Below are 24,617 nucleotides of genomic sequence, written 5' to 3'. Positions count from 1 at the left end.
GAAAAAACTAACCTTTGCTGGAAAAAACCATTTTACAAACAAATTTCCTGTTTCATTTACAATATTACTCATCCATTATAGAAGCAACTAAAAGCAAGGTATGAATTAGCAGACATCATCTTTGGAAACTCTTATCAAAATTCATAAACTATATGTCTTTATTACACACATCAACAAAGGAAGCTCAGTTTTTTTTTTTTTTTTTACCTTGAACTGCCCAAATCACAGGAAGAGCATCGGCAAATATACTTCGATTCGTTGCATCTGGTAATTCAGCAAGGATATATGCAAACACCGGATACTTCTTAAGACCGTCCAAAATCTGCAATTAAATGTATATTAAAGCATTTACATTTGCTGACTAAAGTATAGTTTTTGGAGAGAAGATTCCAAAAATTACACAATAAAGATGCTGCAATGCATACAATAATTAATTGTAAAATTTAAAAGTTTAATAACAAGCCTATCTTATTATTCATATCAATTACAACACAAATCATTGCAAACATGCTAAATAAAATTCATTAGTAAGCTTTACAATGCAACAATGACAGCTATTATTCAAAACAGTAAAAAAATCTCATCAACTTTCAAGAGAAAATACCTTTTGCAGTCTTTCCTTCATAGTAACAGTTGGTGCCTTGACAACAGCATTTTTATTGATATCAGTAGAAGCGACAGAAGGATCCAAAGGTTTCACAGGAACTTTGGGTATTTCCTCTGGACAATTATGTCTCCTAAGTCTATCGGTGAATTTACGGATAAGATTTAGAGATGGATTCATGATGCCAAGCCAGTTACGGGGATGACCACCTGAAGAAAAAACGATTGATAAAATTTTCATTCACAATACAGCCCCCTGTGGCCGCGGGGGCATAAAACAATTAGAATAGCGCCAACGTTATCCCTGCGTGTCGTAAGAGGCGACTAAAAGGGACGGGACGAGGGGGCTGGGAACCCCCTCTCCTGTAAGAGTATCCTGTGAGACAGCAACAAAGAGATGGAGCTGGGGGGAGAGTGACTGCTCCCCGCACTCTAGTTTTGGGGTGTTTGAATGTGCGTGGATGTAGTACGATAGAGAGTAAAAGATGTGAGATTGGAAGTATGTTTAGAAGTAGAAGGATGGATGTATTGGCCTTGTGTGAGACAAAGATGAAAGGAAAGGGTGAAGTGATGTTTGGTGAAATGTCTGGTAGAGTGTCTGGGATTGAAAGGGGAAGAGCGAGAGAGGGTGTGGCTTTATTGTTGAGTGAATGGATGACAGGTAAAGTAGTGGAATGGAAGGAGATATCATCTAGGTTAATGTGGGTAAGGGTTAGGTTGGGTAGGGAATGTTGGGCGTTTGTCAGTGCGTATGGGCCAGGTAGTGAGAAAAGTGAAGAAGAGCGGAATGAGTTCTGGAGTGAATTAACTAGGTGTGTAGAAGGACTGGGTAGAAGGAATTATGTAGTTGTTATGGGTGACTTAAATGCTAGAGTGGGTGCTGGAGAGGTAGAAGGTGTCATTGGGAAATATGGCGTACCAGGTGAAAATGAGAGTGGTGAGAGACTGGTAGATATGTGTGTTGAACAAGAGATGGTAATAAGTGCTAGCTTTTTTAAAAAGAAAGATAAAAATAAGTATACATGGGTAAGAGTGGCAAATGGAAGAGTAGTAGAAAGGGCATTAATGGATTATGTGTTGATAACGAAAAGAATGTTTGGAAGATTGAAAGACGTGCACGTGTTTAGGGGTATGGCTAACGGTATGTCTGATCATTTTTTGGTGGAAGGAAAATTGGTTGTAGCAAAAGAGTGGGGGAATAGAGTAGGTGGATGTAAAAGGGAGCTAGTGAGGGTTGAAGAGCTAATAAAACCGGGGGTAAAAAGTAAATATCAGGAAAGGTTGAAAATGGCATATGACGAGGTGAGAGTAAGAGAAACTGGTAATTTAGAGGAGGAGTGGAAGTTAGCAAAAGAAAATTTTGTTGGGATTGCAAGTGATGTATGTGGCAAGAAGGTTGTTGGAGGCAGCATGAGGAAGGGCAGTGAATGGTGGAATGAAGGAGTGAAGGTAAAAGTGGAAGAGAAAAAGAGGGCTTTTGAAGAATGGCTGCAGAGTAATAGTATAGAGAAGTATGAAAAATATAGAGAGCAAAAGGTGGAAGTAAAGCGCAAGGTACGTGAGGCAAAGAGGGCAGCTGACCTGAGGTGGGGTCAGGGACTGGGTCAGTCATATGAAGAGAATAAGAAGAAGTTTTGGAAAGAAGTGAAGAGAGTAAGGAAGGCCGGCGCAAGAATTGAAGAGACAGTGAAAGATGGAAATGGAAGGTTGTTAAAAGGAGAGGAGGCAAGGAAAAGGTGGGCGGAATATTTTGAAAGTTTGCTGAATGTTGAGGATGATAGGGAGGCAGATATAATTGCGGTTCCAGGTGTTGAGGTGCCAGTGATGGGAGATGAGAATGAGAGAGAGATTTCAATAGAGGAAGTGAGGAGAGCACTAGATGAAACGAGAGTAGGAAAAGCATCGGGTATGGATGGTGTGAAAGCTGAGATGTTGAAGGAAGAGGGTGTGACTGTACTTGAATGGTTGGTGAGATTGTTTAATGTGTGTTTTGTGTTGTCAATGGTACCAGTAGATTGGGTCTGTGCATGTATTGTACCACTATATAAGGGTAAGGGAGATGTGCATGAGTGTTGTAATTCAAGAGGTATTAGTTTGTTGAGTGTAGTTGGAAAAGTGTATGGTAGAATACTGATTAATAGGATTAAGGATAAAACAGAGAATGCAATCTTGGAAGTACAGGGTGGTTTTAGAAGAGGTAGGGGTTGTATGAATCAGATTTTTACAGTTAGGCAGATATGCGAGAAATATTTAGCAAAAGGTAAGGAGGTGTATGTTGCGTTTATGGATCTGGAGAAAGCATATGATAGAGTTGATAGGGAAGCAATGTGGAATGTGATGAGGTTATATGGAGTTGGTGGAAGGTTGTTGCAAGCAGTGAAAAGTTTCTACACAGGTAGTAAAGCATGTGTTAGAATAGGAAATGAGGTGAGCGATTGGTTTCCGGTGAGAGTGGGGCTGAGACAGGGATGTGTGATGTCGCCGTGGTTGTTTAACTTGTATGTTGATGGAGTGGTGAGAGAGGTGAATGCTAGAGTGCTTGGACGAGGATTAAAACTGGTAGGCGAGAATGATCATGAATGGGAGGTAAATCAGTTGTTGTTTGCGGATGATACTGTACTGGTAGCAGACACAGAAGAGAAGCTTGACCGACTAGTGACAGAATTTGGAAGGGTGTGTGAGAGAAGGAAGTTGAGAGTTAATGTGGGTAAGAGTAAGGTTATGAGATGTACGAGAAGGGAAGGTGGTGCAAGGTTGAATGTCATGTTGAATGGAGAGTTACTTGAGGAGGTGGATCAGTTTAAGTACTTGGGGTCTGTTGTTGCAGCAAATGGTGGAGTGGAAGCAGATGTACGTCAGAGAGTGAATGAAGGTTGCAAAATGTTGGGGGCAGTTAAGGGAGTAGTAAAAAATAGAGGATTGGGCATGAATGTAAAGAGAGTTCTATATGAGAAAGTGATTGTACCAACTGTGATGTATGGATCGGAGTTGTGGGGAATGAAAGTGATGGAGAGACAGAAATTGAATGTGTTTGAGATGAAGTGTCTGAGGAGTATGGCTGGTGTATCTCGAGTAGATAGGGTTAGGAACGAAGTGGTGAGGATGAGAACGGGTGTAAGAAATGAGTTAGCGGCTAGAGTGGATATGAATGTGTTGAGGTGGTTTGGCCATGTTGAGAGAATGGAAAATGGCTGTCTGCTAAAGAAGGTGATGAATGCAAGAGTTGATGGGAGAAGTACAAGAGGAAGGCCAAGGTTTGGGTGGATGGATGGTGTGAAGAAAGCTCTGGGTGATAGGAGGATAGATGTGAGAGAGGCAAGAGAGCGTGCTAGAAATAGGAATGAATGGCGAGCGATTGTGACGCAGTTCCGGTAGGCCCTGCTGCTTCCTCCGGTGCCTTAGATGACCGCGGAGGTAGCAGCAGTAGGGGACTCAGCAGTATGAAGCTTCATCTGTGGTGGAAATGTGGGAGGTTGGGCTGTGGCACCCTAGCAGTACCAGCTGAACTCGGCTGAGTCCCTGGTTAGGCTGGAGGAACGTAGAGAGTAGAGGTCCCCTTTTTGTTTTGTTTCTTGTTGTTGTCGGCTACCCCCCAAATGGGGGAAGTGCCTTTGGTATATGTATGTATGTAATACAGAACAATTATACGTAGACATTTATGAACTTACTTATTGAGGATATTACAGCACTGTTGATATCTAAAGAATTAGTTTTAGTTAATGCATATATTACCAAGCTTCACATAGTGTTTTTAATCGAGAAAAAATTAGATCTATTTATTGACATTCGGGGGTTGGAATATTTGGGAAAAAAAAAATATCATTATAATTAGCTTAGGACCAATTTCCATTGTAGCTTTTCAACTTCAGTACCTTCTGCTCTTTGGCAGTAAAGGGGATATTTACAGGAACAGTTGCACACAATAGATACCCCAAAAGGGTCTTGTTGCAATCCTTTTGGGCTGAAGGTACTCTACTCTATTGTTTTACTTTTCATCAATTGCCTCTTAGCTTTATCTTAGCTGTTCCTTTGTTTAAAAAAATAATTTTGTGGGAACTTCTAGAGTCTTGCAAAGTGACTGTGGTTTTTTTTTTTTTATTCTTTATTTTTATTTCAGCTTTTCCTTCAAATATTTAGCAATTATTTCCTCCCCTAGAAGATAGATACCTGTATTTAATATTTTGATAACATATACTTGAAAACTTCCTATTACTAAACAGCTCAAACCTCTAAGCATATACTGTAAATGCAAAAATTTCAATATGGTGTAATACACCTAAAATTAGACATTAACAAAAAAAATACTTAAATTCATAATAATAAAAAAGTCAATTTCTGCTAAGTTGTGGTAGACTTCTATTAAACTGAGAAGTTGAATACTAAGTTGTGGTAGACTACTATTAAACTGAGAAGTTGAATACTAAGTTGTGGTAGACTACTATTAAACTGAGAAGTTAAATACCTAAAAAACTAAATAATAAATATCATTAGTTAGTCATATCAGATTTTTACAAGAAATAACTAATCATAAGGAAAATCAATAACCATTGTTATATGTACATCAAACACACCTGGCTGGCTGATGGCGTAAATCTGAGAACGCCTTACAAAGTTGCGTGGTTCAAGTGCTGCTAGAGTTTTTAAATCCATAAAAGCCAGAAGTTGAAGAAGTCCACTTGAACTAAGTGCATGGGACAACCTCCAAGAATCTAAGTCAGTTTCTGGATTGATATCTTCCTCTGAGGTCAAGGGGATTTCAATAGGCTATAAAAAGAAAATTATTCATTAGGAAGATTATCAATAAAAGGAATATGTAATGTATTTTTCAATATGTAGTTACATTTCATCTACCTCTACCTGGAGATTAAAAATGTTTAATGTATTCACTATGTCTTTTTTCTGTCACATTATGATTTTATTTGTGAAAGCTGGATATAAGCCAGCAAAAAGTTGATAAATATCTAAGATTGATGAATTATTGTTCTAGCATTGTTTAAAGAGATTCTTCAGAAGCTTGAATATCACTTATCCTTGGACGTGAGACCTAGCATTAGAGTTGTAATGCCCTTACCATATTTAACATATTTAACAAAAATCTGGATTCCGTATTGCATGAACTAAACATGATAAAAATCCCTTTTTTCTCATGCAAGGAAAAATAAAATCACTAAACAATTCCGAAACAGTAAATAACAACTTACCACCATTATAAAGATTGATTATTGATTGATTTAAAGTTTTCAGGCATACTGACTAGATTCATTACCCTGATATTTGAATAATATAATTTTTCTTAGGACAGGAAAAATAAAATCACTAAACAACAACTCCGAAACAGTAATTAACTTACCTCTGTTATAAAGATATGAAATATGTCGTTAAAGAACGTTATTGAAATTGCCCAGAGTATGGTAGCCATGAACATTGTCACCATCAAAGGTATATCGAGAATCACAAATCCATCTGTCCAACTGCTATTGCCATTTAACAAATTCAGCATGATGCCTGCAAAATGGAATCAAATACAATATGATTTCATACGGACATTAAAACATTGAATTATTGAATTATAGCGACAAATTTCACAGGTAAAGACTATGTAAAATGACAAATTCGAAGATAATTTTTATTTTTCCTAACCATACAAACCTTAGCTATTTACATTGGGTTTACCTTTTAGCGCATATGAAATGACGAGCCAATAGTTTTAACGAGGGTTAATTACCCCCGCGCTAGTTAGCGGGGGGGTAGCTTGCTACCCCTCCCCCCCACACACACTGGTGACTTGCTTCACTTCACTTAGAGGTAGGACTTGACTTGGGGGTCAGGGATGGCGGGCACATATGTGTAAATAGCTAAGGTTTGTATGGTTAGGAAAAATACAAATTATCTTCGAATTTGTCATTTGTTCCGTAACCGAAATACAAACCACGCTATTTACATTGTATTGGGTGACTTACCCTTAGGAAGGGTGGAAAGTCCCCAGCCTTACTGACTTCGGCTTGCCCGGGGGCTCGATCCCTCAGTGAGCAGCACTAGAGAGAGGGAGCCCCTGTACCTCACAAGTTCCTGGCATCGCTAGGAATGAGTGGCCTACATAAGCTGTGTGTGGAGGAGAGTGTGACTCGTCCTATGAAGTTGACCTTGAGACCTTCAGATAGGAATTCTAGGATAGGACGTTCCCAATACCACCTCGTCAGGGTATGGGAGACGCAACAGTATTAAGCTTAATACTAGGAGCACAAAGAAGCATGGGTTACCTGCAGAGGTCGAGGTCAGCTATGCGAGGACCAGGATGCTGCTTCCCCAAGAGAGGGGAGAATGAAGAAAGAAGTAAGGGTCAGACATACTCTTTCATTCACGCAGACTAAGACCAGGTAACAACGCCCTCAACCTACTGCTACTTGTCCAAAAAGGAGCCTGAGGTTAGACCAGCTGTTGTGCAGCCACCAAAGGGCCGATAGAAAACGTATCGAGGCTCCTGTGGGTCATGTCTTGCAGGTAGTGGGCTGTGAAGGTCGTTTGACGCTTCCAGACCCCAGCTTAAAGTACCTGCGTCACAGAGAAGTTTCTCTTGAAGGCCAGGGATGTAGCAATACCCCTGACACCGTGGGCCTGAGGGCGACGTGACGGAGGAGGGTCAGGATTTAGGGCATGGTGGATAACCCTTCGAATCCAAGCTGAGATGGTGTTCCTGGTGACCCTCCTCTTAGTCCTGCCTGTGCTCACAAACAAAGCTCGCACTTGAGGACGGACTGCGGCCGTTCTCTTCAAGTAGTGCCTCAGACACCTCACTGGACATAGTAGCAGCTGGTCTGGGTCGCTTGTTACAGAACGGAGACTCGCGATCCTGAAAGAGTCGAACTGAGGATCCGGCACTCCAGGATTCTGAGTCTTGGCAACAAACTCAGGGACGAACCTGAACGTTACCTCCCCCCATCCCCTTGAATGGGCAATGTCGTAAGAGAGACCATGAAGTTCACTAACCCGCTTGGCTGAAGACAAAGCGAGTAGGAAAGTCGTCTTCCAAGACAGGTGGCGATCGGAGGCCTGGCGTAATGGCTCGAAGGGAGGTCTCTTAAGAGACCTGAGGACTCGAACCACGTTCCAAGGAGGAGGTCTCACTACCGACTGGGGGCAGGTAAGCTCATAGCTACGTATGAGTAGAGAGTTCTAGCGATGAAGAAATATCCACGCCCTTCAGTCTGAAGGCCAAGCTTAAGGCTGAGCGATAGCCTTTCACTGCCGAGACAGAAAGGCGCATTTCTTCCCGCAGATAAACGAGGAAGTCCGCTATTGCTGGAATAGTGGCATCGAGTGGAGAGATACCCCTTCCACGACACCAACCACAAAAGACTCTCCACTTTGCTTGGTAGACTCCCTCAGAGGACCTTCGCAGGTGCCGAGACATTCTCTCTGCAACCTGTTGCGAAAAGCCTCTCTACGCGAGGAGACGCTGAATAGTCTCCAGGCGTGAAGCCGAAGCGAGGCTACGGCCCTGTGAGGGACGCCGGAGTGGGGTTGTCTGAGAAGCTCGTGTCGTGGAGGAAGCTCCCTCGGGAGCTCCGTCAGGAGCTGCAGAAGGTCCGGAAACCATTCCGCGTGATGCCATAGCGGAGCTACCAGTCATCGAACAGTTGACCGATAGTCTGGTCCTGTTGAGCACCCTTCTCATCAGACAGAACGGTGGGAAGGCGTACACGTCGATGTTGTCCCACCAGTGCTGGAAAGCATCTTGCCAGAGTGCCTTGGGGTCCGGGACTGGGGAGCAGTACAGGGGCAGTTTGAAGTTCAAAGCTGTCGCGAACAAGTCTACAGTGGGGGAACCCCACAAAGTCAGGACTTTGTTGGCTATCTGAGGATCCAAAGACCACTCGGTACTCACTATCTGCGAGGCCCTGCTCAGACTGTCGGCGAGCACATTCCTCTTGCCAGGAATGAAGCGAGCTGATAAGTGTTATCGAGTGGGTTTCGGTCCACCTCAAGAGTCTCTACTGCAAGATGGGATAGCTGCTGCGAAAAAGTGCCTCCCTGCTTGTTGATATAAGCCACTACCGTGGTGTTGTCGCTCATCACCACCACGGAGTGGCCCGCCAGGGACCGTTGGAACTGCTGAAGAGCCAGAAAGATGGCCTTCAATTCTAGCAGGTTTATGTGTAGGCACTTTTCTGATTCTGACCAAAGGCCTGAGGCCCTCTGGTTCAGAACGTGCGCCCCCACCCTTCTTTTGACGCGTCCGAAAACAGAGTCAATTCCGGGGGGAGGACGAGAAGACTCACTCCCTTCCGCAGGTTCTCGTCGACCAGCCACCACCGCAAGTCCGTCCGTTCCAGAGACCCCATTGGGATCAGAATGTCCGGGGAATCGGATCCTTGATTCCACCGGGACTTGAGCCGCCATTGAAGGGATCTCATCCTGAGGCGGCTGTTTGGAACCAGACGAGCCAGGGAGGATAGGACCTAAGAGACGCAACCACGATTGGGCGGGGAGTTCTTCTCGCCTGAGGAAGGGTTCCGCCACCCTCCTCAGTCTTGCTATCCGGTCGTCTGATGGAAAGGCTTTGTGGAGAGTGGTGTCTATTAGCATGCCTAGATAAACCAGTCGTTGGGACGGCTGCAGAGAGGACTTCTCGAGGTTTACCACGATCCCCAGATCCTGGCAAAGATCCAGAAGCCTGTCTCGGTGCCGAAGAAGGGTAGACTCCGAGTCTGCTAGGATCAGCCAATCGTCTAGATAACGAAGGAGACGAATGCCATTCCTGTGTGCCCAAGATGAAATCAGGGTGAACACTCTGGTGAACACCTGAGGAGCTGTGGAGAGACCGAAACACAGCACCTTGAACTAGTAGATCTTGTCGTCTAGGCAAAATCTCAGGTACTTCCTGGAAGACGGATGGATTGGGATCTGGAAGTACGCGTCCTTTAGATCCAGGGTGCACATGAGGTCTTGTGGTCTCACCGCAAGTCTGACTGTGTCTGCTGTCTCCATGCTGAACTGGGTTTGCTTGACAAACCCATTCAGAGCTGAGAGGTCGATGACGGGTCTCCAGTAGCCTTCTTTACAAGAAAGAGTCGACTGAAGAAGCCTTGGGAGCCGTCGACGACCTCCTGGAGAGCACCCTTCTCGAGCATGGTCTCGACTTCGGCCTGAAGGGCCAGCCCCTTTGCCGATCCCGAGGCATAGGAGCTCAACGACACTGGATTCGCTGTCAGGGGAGGTTGAGATGTTGTGAACGGGACGCGATAGCCTTGCCCGATCACTGAGACCGTCCAAGCATCGGCCCCGTGTTGCTGCCACCTGCGGACGCAACGCTGAAGGCATCCCCCCACAGGTGGACACGCAGGGGGACTGCCACCCCTAGGGCTTGCGGCCGCGGCCGCCACCCCTAGGAGTCTTGCCTCCCCTAGAGGACTTACCGCCCCTCTTGACCTTGGCTGGAAAGGGCTGGGGCATAGACACCACCTTCTTAACTGCCGGTGCCTGCTTTGGAGCCTTACGAGGCTGTTGCTGCTGTTGTGGCAGGGCTGGAGGCTTATAGGGCCGAGTTGTAAGGGCCCTATGGAGGAGGGAGTCTGTGCTGGATTTCCTCCACCTCTCAGCCGTTCGCTCCATGTCTTGAGGCTCAAACAGGTTCTCCCCCAGAAGGGAAGCATGTCGGAGCCGATACACATCTACGGCGGGGACCTTCGGATGGAATCTCTCGGACACAGCATCGCTACGCTTCAACACCGAGTTGGCCCACAGGGTGGTAACCTGGTGCACCAAAAACTCGATGGAGCGGGTGCCCGAGAGCAAGAAGGTCTCCAGGGCCTTCCTATTGGTCTCCTTGGACAAGTCCTCCGATCGCAATAGGATGCCCAGAGATCCTAGCCTAAAGTCCAGCCACGAAGTGGCCTGCATGGCAAACTTAGCGACCTTCTCTTGGCTAAGAATCTCTGCCGCCGAGAACGACACCTGCCGGGCAGAGAGGTTCTCAAGAGGAACTCCCTTCGCCAGCTCCTCCACAGAGTGATGGAGAGGAAGAGCGAGGTTGGGCTCACCCAGAATCTCGAAATACCTCCTCTGCTGAAGACGAGGAAGAGGGATGAGCTTGTTCCCGGCAGTGGAACGACTGGAGGAGGCAAGAAGCGCGAGCTGAGCGTTGGCCCTAGCTCTGGCACTTTTCAGACCCCGAGACCAGGGCAGAGCCGCACTGGACTTCGGGGCCTTCCGAACGTCGAACACTTCATCTAGGATCGTGTCTTTGCCTTCACGGGGGGCGATGACTGGATCCATAAGCCCGTTAAGTTGCCTTATCAGGCTTAGGACCTGCCAGAAGGCATGCTCGGATTCCTGCTGTTCTCCTCCCTGCGGGCTGGCAGCTAAGTCTCCTGTCCCAGGGATCTCTTCCTGGGGTGAAACGTGGACATTCCCCAGGGTAGTCGTGGGTTCCTGGCGTATCCTCGAAGAGGATTTCGGGACGGTCTTGGAGTCCTTGGATTCCCTCCTGGGAGGGATATAGGATCCCAACAAAGAGGTTCAAGGGGCCCCTTCCTCACGAGATGATTCTCCTCCATGGAGCGAAGTCTCCCCCCTTGGTGCCGAGGGAAAGACTACCGCCCCCCTGGACTCACCTGAGGACGGAAAGGCCTCGTCCACGGGAGAATGAGAAAGAACTCGAGCAGGAGAAGGGGCCTTCACGACCAACCTCTTGGGAACCAACTTTGCCCTGGGGGAAGTCACCACGAAGTCCACTCCGCTCTTTCTCTTCAGCGTAGGAGAGACAGCCGTTGGTTTGTTACCCTGGTCGGCGAGTGCTGGTTTCATAACCCTCACTAATGCCTGCGCCAGAGGACCAAACCAAGTCTGTTGCTCCAAGGACACAGAGTCCGAAATCCTTACTAAAGGGAAAGGGATCGGGCGATCCTTTGGAGTGGACACTGCCTGAAAAGAAGGTGGGGAAGAATGATGTACTAACCTCTCCTAAGTAGTATCCTTGTCCTGCACTACCAACCTGTGTTTGGGTGGAGGCGATCCTGAGCGTTGTCTAGGCACACGCGTTCCTGCTGCTACCACCTTCTGCGGAATTCGCCGCGAACGATGGTCGAGCAGGCGAGCGATCGCGCTGGCGAGCGGTGGCGGGCTGGTGAATGAGCGCGAGTCCGTGGCGGCGAACGCAAGTGTTGGCGCGATGGCGAGGAAACGCGCTGCCGCGTGGGTGAGGAAGACCGCTGGCGATGTGGATCAACAGTCGATCGGTGATGAGCTGGTGAGCGCTGACGCGCAGGTGGGCGATGGCGACGCGTTGGCGAGCTAGTAGCTGGCGAACCATATCCCTTCAGCGTTGGAGAACGTTGGCGCGCATGCTGTAACACACGCGGGCAGTCCGGAGATCTCCGAGAAACTTGGGATCGCTGACGCGTAGAACGCTGGTGAATAGGCGATACTAAAATCGCCTGTGCGCGCTGACGAGCAGGTGATCGCTGGCGCGTAGGCGATCGTTGACACGTGGGAGAACGCTGGAGAATAGGCGATACTAAAATCGCCTGTGAACGCTGGCGAGCAGGTGATCGCTGGCGCGTAGGTGATCGCTGGCGAGCAGGAGGTCGACGCGTGTCCTGTGAGGGGACAGGTGGCGCGGCGCGTTCACGAGCAGGAACAGGAAGATCGCTGGCGCGTTGGCGAACATGTGCTTTTGACACACGCGCAGAACGATGTTGCGTAGCCACAGGATCAGAAGACTGATGGCGAGCAGTGAGCTCAGCAGAAACTATAGGATGGTCAGAGACCACAGGGCGATGGTCCTCAAATGAGCGCTGACGCTCAGAAGAGAGCTGGCGAGGAGGGCGAACATCAGGAGAGCGCCGACGAGCAGGAAAGTCTTGACGAGCAGGAGAGCGCCTGTGCTAGCACTGCTCGTGGAAGGGAAGGATCCCTTTGCCCCGAAGGGACCGTTGCCCGTCGGGTGACGAGTTCCCCAGAAGGTGAAGATCTGGCAGGAGTTGGTGAACGGTCTGCAGAGAGGTCCAAGGGAGACGGAGCTGTAGGTTGAGGCTGACGAGGAGAGTCCCCTTCGGAGGAAGAAGATCCAAATAGGCGCCTCTTAACCCCCTTGTAAGGGGAAGGGAGGCCCTTGCGACGTAGCGGATGGTGAGCCTTACGGCGGAGGCGGCCTCGGGGAAGATCATCGGGACCATTGGTCCTCCGAAGGGGAGTCTCAGTCAAAAAACTTCCCTTAGAAGGAAGCTGAGCAGCAGCAGAGACCGAAGGACTCACTTCCCCCTTCGAAGGATGTACGGAAGGGGGAGGAGGGCCTTCAGCACCAACATCCTCAACAGCACCTGCGGAGATTGCCCAGCCACGTCGGAGGCCTCTGTCACCACGACATCGACAATAGACAGAGGGTCTACCTCTGCTACCGCCGGCGACTGCTTAACAGCGGCCCCCAACGAGACAAGGTCAATAAAGGAGACCCTGGAGGGCAAGCCCTTAAGCCCCAAGGAAGACCAAATCTGCAAAAGATCATCATTAGTTAAAGCATTATCAATAACCTTCCCCGGAGGAGGAGGGGGAACCGCCTCGCTATGGGAGGCGACGCCCTCTCCCCCCACCCAAGGTCGGGAAACAGAACTAGGGCCTGCGCTACCACTCGGCCGACTCTCCTTAGGAGCCGGATGAGGGGGAGCTTCGGAGGAGGTTTGGGCGGCGGAAGAAGAGTCCCGAGAACCTTCCTCCTTCAAGGCTAACCCCGAAGGAGAACGGTCTCTCCTGGACTTCTTACGCCGGCGGCCAAACTTCTCCCACTGGGAGGCACTCACGGCACATGTTCTCCTGGTCACACCGTCGGCCCCGACATTGAGGGCAAAGGGTGTGAGGGTCCGTAGTTACGTCTGACATAAAAATCCCACAAGGACGACCGGCAACACCAGGGCATGTACGCATTGTAGAATAATAATAATGAAGGTCAACTTTCAACCGACACACACGCTGTAGAAAGAAAAAGCAGAAAAATTAAAAGCTGTCACGAGGACGATGAACAGACACGTCTGATCACCGCCGAGCCAAAAGTGAAGTGAAGCAAGTCACCGGTGTGTAGGGGGGGGGAGGGGTAGCAAGCTACCCTTCCCCTACCCCCCCGCTAACTAGCGCGGGGGTAATTAACCCTCGTTAAAATTATTGGCTCGTCATTTCAGCTGCGCTAAAAGGTAAACCCAATGTAAATAGCGTGGTTTGTATTTCGGTTACGGAACAACTAGTTATTATAATCTTATCTTCCTTAATAATGTTAAACATCCTTCCAGGGTAAAATAAGCCTAGTAAACTTTCTTAGTAGGCTGACCAGGTTATCCACAATCCATGTTAATAGTTATCCTTTAAAGCACTTGAACTAATATGAGATCTTGTAAAGATCTGGACTCTAAAAATCCAAATCTTATGATGGACCATGATCATTTTTAATTATTTTTATCTCAATTTAGAAACCCAAAAGTAATGTAAACCTAAATGCAAGTAGATCAAGATAAGTGCAAATTATAGTATTAGACCAAATTTTATAAACAATTCAGTATTGGTATTGTAATTTAGTTTCAGCTAAAATGTTAAGAGTAAGAATAAAACAAATTTATGTTATTGGCAAAAATTTCTGAAGAGCACTTATTTACGTACAGTGCCTGTACAAAACTATTGTAATGGAAGAAAGCTCTCAATCTTTCTGAGTCTCTTATCAATTGAAGGAATCCCACAAATGAAGTCTAGATATTTGAGTGTTAAAAACAATAGTCACCTAATTTAGTCTTATCTTACTAATTTAGTGAACCGTGACAATTAGTATTTTAAAAGTTGTAAAACAATATATTTCCCCCAGCAAAATATAATTAGGATGAGTTATCCTTTTCACATAAAAGAACCTTTAATATCTGGCTCCCCACAATTCTACTGGATTTACCCCATGACCAATACATATACACTAAAGTAACAGTAATGTAAACAGCACTACAGAAGTAAATTACCAAGGCTATCTATCTAATTACCGAGGCACTTCCTCCAATTTTGGGGGATAGCCGACATCAAACAAAGGAACAAAAAGGACCTTTACTTTCTCCGCTCCTCCCAGCCTGAAGAGGGATTCAGCCGAGTTTGGCTGGTACTGCTACGATGCCACAGCTAATCCTCCCCCGTTAACCACCACAAATGAAGTTTCATATGATGAATCCCCTACTGCTGCTACCTCCGTGGTCACTAAATAACATTTCTACTTGTCAAGCATCAAATACTAAGCAACCAACGCATTTATCAACGAAACCATACTCACCAAGAATTAAGAATGAGATCATACTTGGCCCATGCTTATTGTATGCCTCCTTCACCTTACTGATAGATATTTTGGACTTCACCCGCTGTAGCCTGCTTGGATACACGGTGGCTGGTATCAGCAAATTGCCATTGTCCATAAGGTAGTAGTATGCATAATATGCGCCATTCATCAATCCCATGTAGAGGATAAAAGCCTTCCTCTTGTTACATAATGCACCCCTGTAAAATGAATAATTATCGACTGATGAAATTCTAAAATAATCTTATTCACGTCTAAGTTTCTTTACAAAATTCAATAACCTAGGGGGTTAAATTTCATGTGTGTACAGTAATTCCTTAAAAAATAAGAATACATATAACAGGAGAAAAATGGACTATATACTTATTTTAGAAAATAGAAGTACTTCATTTCATAAATCATGATGCCATTTCTTAACAACTGAAAAATCAGTTAGTTGAAACAGTAAAATACCAATGGAATTTCCTTAACAGAAAATTATCCAAGACTGTACTTTCTATTCGTTACTGGATGGAATGTTGGAATCATAATTATAATCATAGTTTTAAATCAGATTTTTGCTGTACAGGCTTAGCTAAACATTACATATTTTCCTCAGCTTTTGTTTGGTGATTTTTTGCAGATTCCAAATTTATCTACAAGTTATATTTAATATTACCTATTTTTCCCGGACCTTTCTACCAGTTACCTCCTTTTCACTATTACTCTGCTCTAACTGAATGGCCCCTCGTTTTTTTTTTCTCATCAAATGCCAAAATACCTTAACCCCAAATATATTGGTTTAAATCTTCCAAATGTCTTTTATTAATAAATTGCAGCATAATGTTGTTACACTTTCATGTAGCCCTGTCAATCAGCAGTCTTGAAGTGTACAGCAATGAAAACACCCAATTGCCTTTGCGTGCTCATACTTCTGCATAGATGATTAAATAGCCTTATAGAGGAATCATTAACTTTCAGCTTTATTTACTAACGGAATATGCTTACTGTAAACAGTTCTCTAATACCAGCTTCCCAATGAAGCATCTTACCCAAAGCTTGCCTTTCTACTGTAGCAAGAATTTTACGCATTCAAACTTTTTTTTAAAAGTAGTCACCATATTTCTATGTTGAAGGTGGCAATCCTTCTTCACAGCATCACTTTTGCCTCGAATGTATTCTTTTTGCCTTTTTAATATATTTCCTTTGGTCTCTTATCTCCTCAAATGTCCACCTACTTATGGCATTGTCTTGCTCTTATCATTTAGTCCTAAATTAAGAACAAATACTTTGAGTTAAAATGCAAGAAATTCTAAACATATGACTTGGCGATCTCATGTTAAAATGTTATTTTGATTATGAAATAAATTTTTGAATATACTTACCCGGTGATTATAATAGCTGCAACTCTGTTGCTTGACAGAAAACTCTAAGGAAAAATTCGCCAGCGATCGCTACACAGGTAGGGGGTGTACCCAACAGCGCCATCTGTCGTCCAGATACCCAGTACTCATTGTAAACAAAGAACTCAATTTTCTCCTCGGTCCACTGCGTCTCTATTGGGGAGGAAGGGAGGGTCCTTTAATTTATAATCACCGGGTAAGTATATTCAAAAATTTATTTTATAATCAAAATAACATTTTTCAATATTTAACTTAGCCGGTGATTATAATAGCTGATTCACACCCAGGGGGGTTGGTAGAGACCAGCAAAATATGTTTACATCATTATGAGCTAAGAATTTTTATTTCATTTTAGAAGTTATCAAAATAACAAAAACAGAATAAATAGGTACCTGGTAAGGAAGTCGACTTGAACAATTACTCTGCCTTTTTAAGTACGTCTTCCTTACGGAGCCTCGCGATCCTCTTAGGATGCTGAGCGACCCCTAGGATCTGAAGTATCAAGGGTTGCAACCCATACAACAGGACCTCATCAAAACCCTTAATCTAGGCGCTCTCAAGAAATGACTTTGACCACCCGCCAAATTAACCAGGATGCGAAAGGCTTCTTAGCCTTCCGGACAACCCAAAAACAACATTTCAAGAGAAAGATTAAAAGGTTATGGAATTAGGGAATTGTAGTGGTTGAGCCCTCACCCACTACTGCACTCGCTGCTACGAATGGTCCCAGTGTGTAGCAGTCCTCGTAAAGAGACTGGACATCCTTAAGATAAAAAGACGCGAACACTGACTTGCTTCTCCAATAGGTTGCGTCCATTATACTTCGCAGAGATCTATTTTGTTTAAAGGCCACGGAAGTTGCGACAGCTCTAACTTCGTGTGTCCTTACCTTCAGCAAAGCTTGGTCTTCCTCACTCAGATGGGAATGAGCTTCTCGTATTAACAGTCTGATAAAAAAGGATAAAGCATTCTTTGACATAGGCAAAGATGGTTTCTTAACTGAACACCATAAAGCTTCAGAAAGGCCTCGTAAAGGTTTAGTTAGTTTTAAATAGAACTTAAGAGCTCTCACAGGGCATAAGACTCTTTCTAGTTCATTGCTTACCATATTCGATAAGCTGGGAATATCGAACGATTTCGGCCAAGGTCGAGAAGGCAGCTCGTTTTTGGCTAGAAAACCAAGTTGAAGTGAACATGTAGCCTTTTCTGACGAAAATCCGATGTTCTTGCTGAAGGCATGAATCTCACTGACTCTTTTAGCTGTGGCTAAGCATACCAGGAAAAGAGTCTTTAAGGTGAGATCTTTCAGGGAGGCTGATTGTAGCGGCTCGAACCTGTCTGACATGAGGAATCTTAGTACCACGTCTAAATTCCAACCAGGTGTAACCAAACGACGCTCCTTCGTGGTCTCAAAAGACTTAAGGAGGTCCTGTAGATCTTTATTGTTGGAAAGATCTAAGCCTCTGTGACGGAAGACTGATGCCAACATGCTTCTGTAACCCTTGATAGTGGGAGCTGAAAGTGATCGTTCTTTCCTCAGGTATAAGAGGAAGTCAGCTATTTGAGTTACAGAGGTACTGGTCGAGGATACAGATACTGACTTGCACCAGTTTCGGAAGATTTCCCACTTCGATTGGTAGACTCTAAGGGTGGATGTTCTCCTTGCTCTAGCAATCGCCCTGGCTGCCTCCTTCGAAAAGCCTCTAGCTTTCGAGAGTCTTTCGATAGACTGAAGGCAGTCAGACGAAGAGCGTGGAGGTTTAGGTGTACCTTCTTTACGTGTGGCTGACGTAGAAGGTCCACCCTTAGAGGAAGAGTTCTGGGAACGTCTACTAGCCATCGAAGTACCTCGGTGAACCATTCTCTTGCGGGCCAGAGGGGAGCAACTAACGTCAACCTTGTCCCTTCGTGAGAGGCGAACTTCTGCAGTACCTTGTTGACAATCTTGAACGGTGGGAATGCGTAGAGATCCAGATGTGACCAATCTAGGAGGAAAGCATCTATATGTATTGCTCCTGGGTCCGGGACTGGAGAGCAATAGATTGGAAGCCTCTTGGTCAGCGAGGTAGCAAAGAGATCTATGGATTGTTTTACCCCAAGTGGCCCAAAGTCTCTTGCACACATCCTTGTGGAGGGTCCATTCGGTTGGAATTACTTGCCCTTTCCGACTGAGACAATCTGCTATGACGTTCAAGTCGCCTTGGATGAACCTCGTTATTAGGGAGATGTCTTGACCTTTTGACCAGATGAGCAGGTCCCTTGTGATCTCGTACAACGTCAGTGAGTGGGTACCTCCTTGTTTGGAGATGTACGCCAAGGCCGTGGTGATGTCCGAGTTAACTTCCACCACTTTGCCTCGAAGGAGAGACTTGAAGCTTTTCAAGGCCAGATGTACTGCCAACAGCTCCTTGCAGTTGATATGCATGCTCCTCTGACTCGAGTTCCACAGTCCTGAGCATTCCCGACCGTCTAGTGTCGCACCCCAGCCCACGTCCGATGCGTCCGAGAAGAGAACGTGGTAGGGAGTCTGAACAGCCAGGGGAAGACCCTCTCTTAGGTTGATATTGTCCTTCCACCAAGTCAGACAAGACTTTATCTTTTCGAAAACCGGGATCGAGACCGCTTCTAGCGTCTTGTCCTTTTCCCAGTGAAAAGCTAGATGGTATTGAAGAGGACGGAGGTGTAGTCTTCCTAGTGACACAAATTGTTCCACGGATGACAGCGTCCCTACCAGACTCATCCACAGCCTGACTGAGCAGCGTTCCTTCTTCAGCATCTTCTGGATGGATAGCAGGGCTTGATATATTCTGGGGGCTGATCGTTTTGTTGTTCAGCAACGTCCTCATCAGAGGGTTCCTCATCCGAAAACTGATGAGGAAACGGCAACGGAGTGGGCAACGTCTGGCTCGCTGAGTCCGGTCGCACTGGTGGATGCGTGACGGAGCCGGACGCAATATCATGGAACTGCTGCACAGTCTGTGAACTGTCAACAACCATGGGTGCGCGAGGAAGCACAGCGTCAACCCGAGACTGTCTAGACCGTCTGGGTTGTGCAGTCAACACCCTACCGGGTTGCTGAGGTTGACGCACTGCGTCAAAACAAGTCACCTCTGCTGGTTGTTGAACGTCCTGAACGTCAACAACCACCTCCGAGCGTCGCTTAACGTCAACGTGCGGCTGGCAACCCACACTGGGTCGCATCGGTGGAGGAACCACCTCAACTGGCAGACGCGAGTAGGTTACCTCAGCGTCAACAGGGCGCACAACCGACCGGTTGGAAGGTTGTTGGCCAGAAGGTTCGGTAGCAACCTTCTCCGCATTAAAGTCCTCTATCAAGGACGCAAGCTTGGACTGCATGTCTTGCAGCAAAGCCCATTTAGGGTCTACGGGAGCAGGTGTGGCAACAGACGGGGTTAGCGACTGAGGCGGTACCGTTTACCATCCCTGAAAGCCTTGTTATGCGTGACATAATTGTACAGCAAAACTTCAAAGGCTCGAAAACAGCTGTGAAGTTGACCTGTAAACAACTTGGAGCGTCTCCTGGCCAGGCGCCAGGGAGAGTCTACGAGAATTGAGAAGTCTATCTGGGCAGAGGCATGAACTCCCACGCCGAGAACTTCTCTCGTGTCATATCAGACTCTCTCTCTATAAACCAGTTTAAAAGAAGGGAAAGCAAAGGCTGTATCCCCCAAACTCCTCCTGGTGAAAAACCAGTCGCCTAGCCAACGTAAAACTCTCTAGGAGAGCGAGAGAGCACTAGCTTAAAAACAACGGCTTCGAAGTAGCTAGGCCTAGTGTAAGCTCTGATGTTTAGGCGAACGAGGAGCAGCAGTTACAAAAAGATCCGGACAAAGATCCTTAAAAAAATCATCATGATTTAATTAAAGTCCATAGGAGGCTATGCAGCTTTAGGCTCCTCTCCATCTGACAGAGTCCTCAAGGGAATATCAGTAGGAGGGGGAACAGCAACTTCCTCATCAACAGGAACCTTGTCCGATAAAAGTTGAGTCTCAAGCAAGGGAGAGACCTACCGTGGTGGCAATGCTTTACAGGCAGAGTCCACACTCACTGGTGTATTAGTAGCGGACCAGAACGCAACGTCATGTAACTGCTTGACAGTCTGTGAACTGTCACTGAACTGTCAACCACAACAGGTGCGTGAGGACGCACAGCGTCCACTCGAGACTGCTTTGACTGCCTAGACTGAGCAGTCAAAACAACTCTAGAATGCAGAGGTTGACGCACAGCGTCAAAACAAGTCAACTCCGATTGTTAGTGAACGTCTTGAACGTCAACAGGAGCATCAGCAAGTGGCCTAACGTCCAAATGCGGCTGAAAAACCACACGAGACCGCATCGAGTGTGGTTCTAAACAACCTGACTGTCGTGACTTAAGCTACGCCAACGTCAACAGTAAGCACAAATGAACGTTAGGTCGGCTGAAAGCCAGGATATCGATGAGATAAACGGCTAGACTCAACGGACTAATCGGCAGAATAGTCTTCCATAAGGGAGGCAAGCATATACTGCATGTCTTGCCATACAACCCCTTAAGGATCAACGGAAATGGTTGTGGTAATAGACGAGGGTAACGTCTGTGACCGCAACACTTTGCCTACAAAAAAAAGACTCTCGGAGTCTGTGTTACGCTTTTGTTAGGCGGCGAGCAGTTATCCGATGACTGCATAGGGTCAGAGCTGTCCTAATGGTTGTAACCAGGACGCTGGACCTGTCCTAAAAGGACTGACTTTCGCTTAAGGGCTTCGAAACCTTGTGACAGGTTTCTTATGCGAAAAGCCTTCGGATGACGAGGAGAAACAACGTCTCTCTCGTCTTATGGTAGGGGAGATCTTGGTAAGATACACCCGATACCATAGAGGGAAAAACGTCTGTTCGTTGGTCAAGGCCTCTCGAACCCATAAGTCGTTTGACATTACTTCTCCCCTGGGCTTGGGAGCATGTAAGAGGTCCCGGACTAGGTGAACGACAGGCACGAACAGACGAACCCTCGGACGCAACACTGTAACACTTTGCGCATATCACTTTATCACTTCGATTTTCTGTTTTGCACTTATTTCTACCTGAAACACGCAATTCTACTCTTCATTAAAAGGTAGTAATTGCGAAATCAGTCGTATAATGCAAGCTCATTAATACCAGCAAAAAAACAGAAAACATATTTTAAGATAAAAAAAATCAGTGGCTGGGAAAGAGACTAAACACTAGTTCATATAACTAAGTTTTCAATCTCTCACCGCACATAGCCTGGGGACGAGAATAAAAACCTAAAAACGTTTTATCCTTCCTCCCCGTACAGCGACTAGGGACGCGAGTAACACGAGAACAACGTTAGCCGCTTGAACGGAACGTTTTCTCTCCTCTCTCTCCCTCCGTCTCTATCTCTCTCTCTCTTTCTCTCTTGATTTCGCACCTAAGAGAAGAGCCCAACTATATTTCGTCAAAAAAAAAAAAACATGTTATTTGACTAAAGGAAAAAACTGAAAGGTTTTTCAAATAAAAAATTCCTTTAAATTAGAATTTAAAACATTTAAGCTAAGAAAGAATGAACAAAACGTCAGAATCGATTTACTCTTACTGCAAAGTGAAACCGTGATACACTCTCTCTCTATCGTAACGATAGAGCGCATGTTGAACGTCCTGAACGTCAACAACTGCGTAGCATAAAAAAAACTAAACGTTAGTTCATCTTTGAAAACAGTACGAAGACTATCAAAGAAATTCTTTCATAAAATATTACATTTAAAAAGTTTTAAATCCTTAGCTCTTTAAAAGCTAATTACGATATAAAGGGCTCAACGTTGATTAACTTAGGTTTCCAAGTTAGGACCGCCTACTCTCAGGAAAGGTCTATATAAACAAAACATTAAAATTTATTTTTATATGTTTATAATAAATGGAAAGTTAATCGAAGAGGCCTAATAAAGGCGGAGAGATATAAAATATATAGAGGAAAATCTATAACGTGATAAGATAAATACTAAAAGCCTAAACACACTTCCGTCTAAGGGAAGGGTCGGCCATTTAAAAGTGAAAGAAAGTCCATACTCTCTTTGTCACCATAATTAAATCTATCCAAAACGAGTTCAAGATTTAAGATGAAGACAAAACACCTGCATAGCGAAAGCTCAAAACTAGAATAAAGTACTTCACCAATTAGTTGTGAAAAAACTCCAGTTTAGCAACAGCGAATAAGAGCGTCTTGTCGATAGCTCGACAGAGAGAAAATTGAGTTCTTTGTTTACAATGAGTACTGGGTATCTGGACGACAGATGGCGCTGTTGGGTACACCCCCTACCTGTGTAGCGATCGCTGGCGAATTTTTCCTTAGAGTTTTCTGTCGAGCAACAGAGTTGCAGCTATTATAATCACCGGGTAAGTATATTGAAAAATAATAAATAATTGTAAATTACAATCTGGCACTTGAATAGAAGCTGGATGCTATTACTCAGAAAAGCAACACATACAACATTACTGAATATCCTCGTCATCGAGAGCATTAAAAAAAAAAAACACTAATTGAAGTTTTGATTTAATTGAATTTTGGGAAAGATAAAGAGCCAGAGATGCAGCTGACATCTTGATCCCCTCAGTAAGATAATATGCAATTATACTTTTTTTCTAGAGGTCAGCCGCTTCTCAGGCTCTTTCTTCTTTGTAAACATCGACCCCACATAAAAGTGGGAAAGGATGCAGACGAAGAAGAAAGAGCATGAGAAGCTGCTGACCTCTAGAAAAAAAAAAGTACAGTTGAAATATTATCTTACTCAGGGGTTCAGTTCCACAACAATTTTCATAGTTTTCATCTAAATAGCATAACATAAGGTGCATACACACATGCATAGCCTAGGCATAGCCATCTGTATACTGTACATCATATATAACTGTATATCTCATGTACTGAGATATATAATTGCAGTAAATTAGATCAAGCTAGATTTACCATATTATGCAATGCAATGAGTTACAGATTTTATCAAAAACTTCAAAAAGTAATACCTATGGAGGTTTTTTATTCAACTTTGTCATATTTTCTTGATTTACACCATCTGTGATAATCAATTAACAGTCATACCTTTCTTTATCATATAGTTATGTAAATGTGAATCTTTTTTTTTCCTCCATGAAGATGCCTTTTATTTAATTACTGTGGTAGTTTTGTATTTATTGATCTACTGTACATGATTTGGAGAACTTGACAGTGCAGTATTCTACTGTAGCTGTCTTGTCTGACTTAAGATATTGCTGTATATCATTAATATTTATATTGATTAAGTACCCATGGTGTGAAAAATAATTGTAACCTGTAAATCTATTTTATGCAATTTAGGGAAGAGAAAAAGAGAGAAAAAAAAAAGCCAAGCACTAGGGAACTTTGAGCCATTTAGAGCTTTAAATCCAGTAGGAATATCAAAGTACAGTATTACTGTACTGTAAAATCAAAGGCAAGCTAAAATGACAAATTCAGAGATAATTTGTATTTTTCCTAACCATACAAACCTTAGCTATTTACATAGAGTTTACTTTCGGCGTAGCTGAAATGACGAGCCATTAGATTTTAACGAGGGTTAAACTGCCCCCGCGCTAGTTAGGACGGGGGTAGGGGAGGGGTAGCTAGCTCCCCCCCCTCCACACACACACACACACACACACACACACCGGTGAGCTGCTTCACTTCACTTAGAGGTAGGACTTGTCTTGGGGGACGGGGCTGGCGGGCAAATATGTGTAAATAGCTAAGGTTTGTATGGTTAGGAAAAATACAAATTATCTCTGAATTTGTCATTTGTTTCGTAACCGAAATACAAACCACGCTATTTACATAGGGTGACTTACCCTTAGGCAGGGTGGAAAGTCCCCAGCCTTACTGGCTTTGGCTTACCTGGGGACTCAGAATCCGAGTCAGCAGCACTCGAGAAAAAGAGTGCCTGCACCTCGCAAGTGCGGCCTACATAAGTTGTGTATGGAGAAATGAAGTGTGACTCGTCCTAGGAAGTTGACCTGAAGTCCTTTATATGGAATTCTAGGCTAGGACGTCCCCATACTACCTCGTCAGGGTATGGGGGACGCGACAGTATTATTCTAAATACTAAGAACACAAGGAAGCATGGTTTACCTGCAGAGGTTTGAGGTCATCTATGCAGAGACCCAGGATGCTGCATTCCCCATGAGAGGGGAGGATAAGAAAGAAGTAAGGGCCAGACATACTCTTTCACTCACGCAGACTAAAACCGAGTAACAGTGCCCTCAACCTTCTGCTACTTGTCCATTAAGGAGTCTGAGGTTAGTTAGACCAGCTGTTGT

The 24,617-nt window shown here is 45.0% G+C and overlaps 1 protein-coding gene across 1 annotated transcript in view; it reads right to left on the bottom strand.

The window, feature by feature from the left end:
• Positions 1-24,617, bottom strand: part of LOC137657603 (nucleoporin NDC1-like) — a 98,175-nt gene that overhangs the window by 25,805 nt on the left and 47,753 nt on the right. Inside the window, exons 4-8 of the mRNA XM_068391960.1 lie at positions 14,894-15,114; positions 5,954-6,108; positions 5,175-5,367; positions 605-813; positions 208-322 (exon numbers count right to left, since the gene is read on the bottom strand). Coding sequence (XP_068248061.1) covers positions 208-322; positions 605-813; positions 5,175-5,367; positions 5,954-6,108; positions 14,894-15,114 — 893 coding nt within the window. The remainder of the gene's footprint in view (positions 1-207; positions 323-604; positions 814-5,174; positions 5,368-5,953; positions 6,109-14,893; positions 15,115-24,617) is intronic.

Source organism: Palaemon carinicauda, chromosome 18 (assembly GCF_036898095.1).
Source record: "Palaemon carinicauda isolate YSFRI2023 chromosome 18, ASM3689809v2, whole genome shotgun sequence".
Taxonomy (NCBI): Eukaryota; Metazoa; Arthropoda; class Malacostraca; order Decapoda; family Palaemonidae; genus Palaemon; species Palaemon carinicauda.
Note: the sequence above shows the minus strand (reverse complement) of the source record. Positions and strands in the feature narration are given on the sequence as shown.